Here is a 2,178-nt window from a genome sequence, read left to right on the forward strand (position 1 = left end):
ACCCACCACGAACCAATCACCTAACCCACCACGAACCAATCACCTAACCCACCACGAACCAATCACCTAACCCACCACGAACCAATCACCTAAGCCATTACGTTGTGACGTCCAGAACCAACCAAGCACGCTCTAGAGGCAAAGTTCTCACTGAGCAAGGCTACAAAAGATGCTCTCATATTCTCAATACCTCGTCTTTCAGCTATCAATTCGGTGAAACTCAACTTCTACATCTGTTACTTGCAAGCCAGCAGAAACCATGCACACAGTGAGATAAAAACACAAATTGCTGCTTTACTTGGAGAATCATGAATGAACTAAAATTTAGAAAGAAAAAAAAAAAGGATGAAAATGTTATTATTGATTCACTAAAAATTCTTGAGTATGTAACCAGTAACGCCATTTACGAATTGAGAAAATCCACTTAATCATTATGTGCACAAATTTACGTGACTGACAAACGTTTTAGGACTGCACGTGTGCTAAAATTGAGGCTTTAAAAATGTTTTTTATCTTTGCTTATCTCCGGCCAGGGGGGATCTCAGTGTGGTACTCACAGACAACAAGAATACACTGCATTCAAACAGCATACATGACCCAAACAACAAGGTAGCCTCTATGCCTTTTACAATTCCTCACTGCCCCAACAGGAACTCAGACACCAACAACACACAGACAAGATCTTTCTCTTTGTCTCAGCCGGCTCCTCATTCTCACCTCGGTAAAACGAGGATCATAATTTGTTTTATAAAGCGATCAATCAGAGCTTAACTTATACTCCTATGGGACAGAGCGCTGTATAAATGCAGTCTATTATTTTTATTATTAATGTTACTTTTCCTTGGATACAATGTTGGGCCCAGACTGTGACTCAAACTTGCAACCTTACAGAACAGTTTCCAGTCCAGCCACCTACACCATAGATTTGGCAGTTTGGTTCACAACACCGATTCAATTCAGTTCCTGGCAGTTTGGTTCATAACACCGATTCAATTCAGTTCCTCCCACTAAACATCCGAGAGACGCGGGGCAAAAAAAGGCAGGGCACCTCATCACATACTGAGAGTAGAAATACAAAATTGAAAAAACCCAATGCTCAAAGCTACATTAATCAAAAACAAACATTAAAAAAACAACCAAACAAAAAACAGAACAAAAGGCCCCCAAACAATCCTATCATGCATAGAAACCACATTTAAATGGTAGCTGCTATCATTAATTTTAAAAAAATAAGAGAAAAAAAAATGTGTCTGCCTAGTGGAAGGGAGGAAAAAGCTATGCAATACATTCACAAACCAACTAACCAATGTCAATTAAAAAAACTTTCAGCCCTTCCAAGTGTTCATGAGCTCTGATCACCAAACCCCACACAGAGGCGTATAACACAAGGTGATGATGATGAAAATAATCTATAAATAGCAATGATACAATAGAGAAACAAAACAGATTGTGATGATTCCTCATGGCCAGACAGCGAGGAGAGTTGGTGAGTAGAGATGAGCAGGGGGGTGGGGGGTGGGTGGTTGGGAGAGTGTCATCTAACATGCGCAGCCTCCTTCCTGAGTCTGAGGTTCTGCGGGCGTCTCGGGTTTTAGTACCACATCATGCACTGGACAACGGTCAAGGAACAAGGCAGTGCACAACCAGTGGTGGAACAAAAAAAAGGCTTCTTAAACATTCGAATTCAATCAACACATAGACACACAGATACAGGCAAAACAGAAGGTGACAAACAAGCTCAACCGTGATGCACCAGCAAACCATCTCCATGGTGGAACATCACAAACTCACAAAAAGCAAAACATTGGAAGTACAGACAAACGGCGAGCAAAGGGACATCTATGGTTAACAAGGGGCAACAGAAGCCAACAACATATATCATTTACTAAAAGCCACAGAATACATTGTTACTGAATACATAAATACCAATTAGGAAAAAAAAAGTGCATGCAACTCATTAAGAAAAATCCCACAGATTTCAAAACCGATCTCCACTAACAGCTGAAAGTTTAAAAATCCTAAATCTATCTCCACTGTCGTTTGAAAGTTTACGAATCCTAAATCTACGCGGGAGGAGGGTACGCTCCAGTGGCCAAGAGCTAAGTATAGGTAAGATCAGGTTGATCAATGTCCAGCAGATGTCGATTAAATGTCATCAATGCAAGGAGAGGGTGGGGG

At 40.9% G+C, this 2,178-nt stretch overlaps 1 protein-coding gene across 1 annotated transcript in view; it reads right to left on the minus strand.

Annotated features, from left to right (window-relative positions):
• Positions 1-505: 505 nt before the first annotated feature.
• Positions 506-2,178, minus strand: part of LOC101852403 (ras-related protein Rab6) — a 15,789-nt gene continuing 14,116 nt past the window's right edge. Inside the window, exon 8 of the mRNA XM_005097122.3 lies at positions 506-1,609. Within this exon, the coding sequence (XP_005097179.1) occupies positions 1,539-1,609 (71 nt within the window). The 3' untranslated portion in view covers positions 506-1,538. The remainder of the gene's footprint in view (positions 1,610-2,178) is intronic.

The sequence above is a fragment of the Aplysia californica genome, unplaced genomic scaffold (genome assembly GCF_000002075.1).
Source record: "Aplysia californica isolate F4 #8 unplaced genomic scaffold, AplCal3.0 scaffold00146, whole genome shotgun sequence".
Classification (NCBI taxonomy): Eukaryota; Metazoa; Mollusca; class Gastropoda; order Aplysiida; family Aplysiidae; genus Aplysia; species Aplysia californica.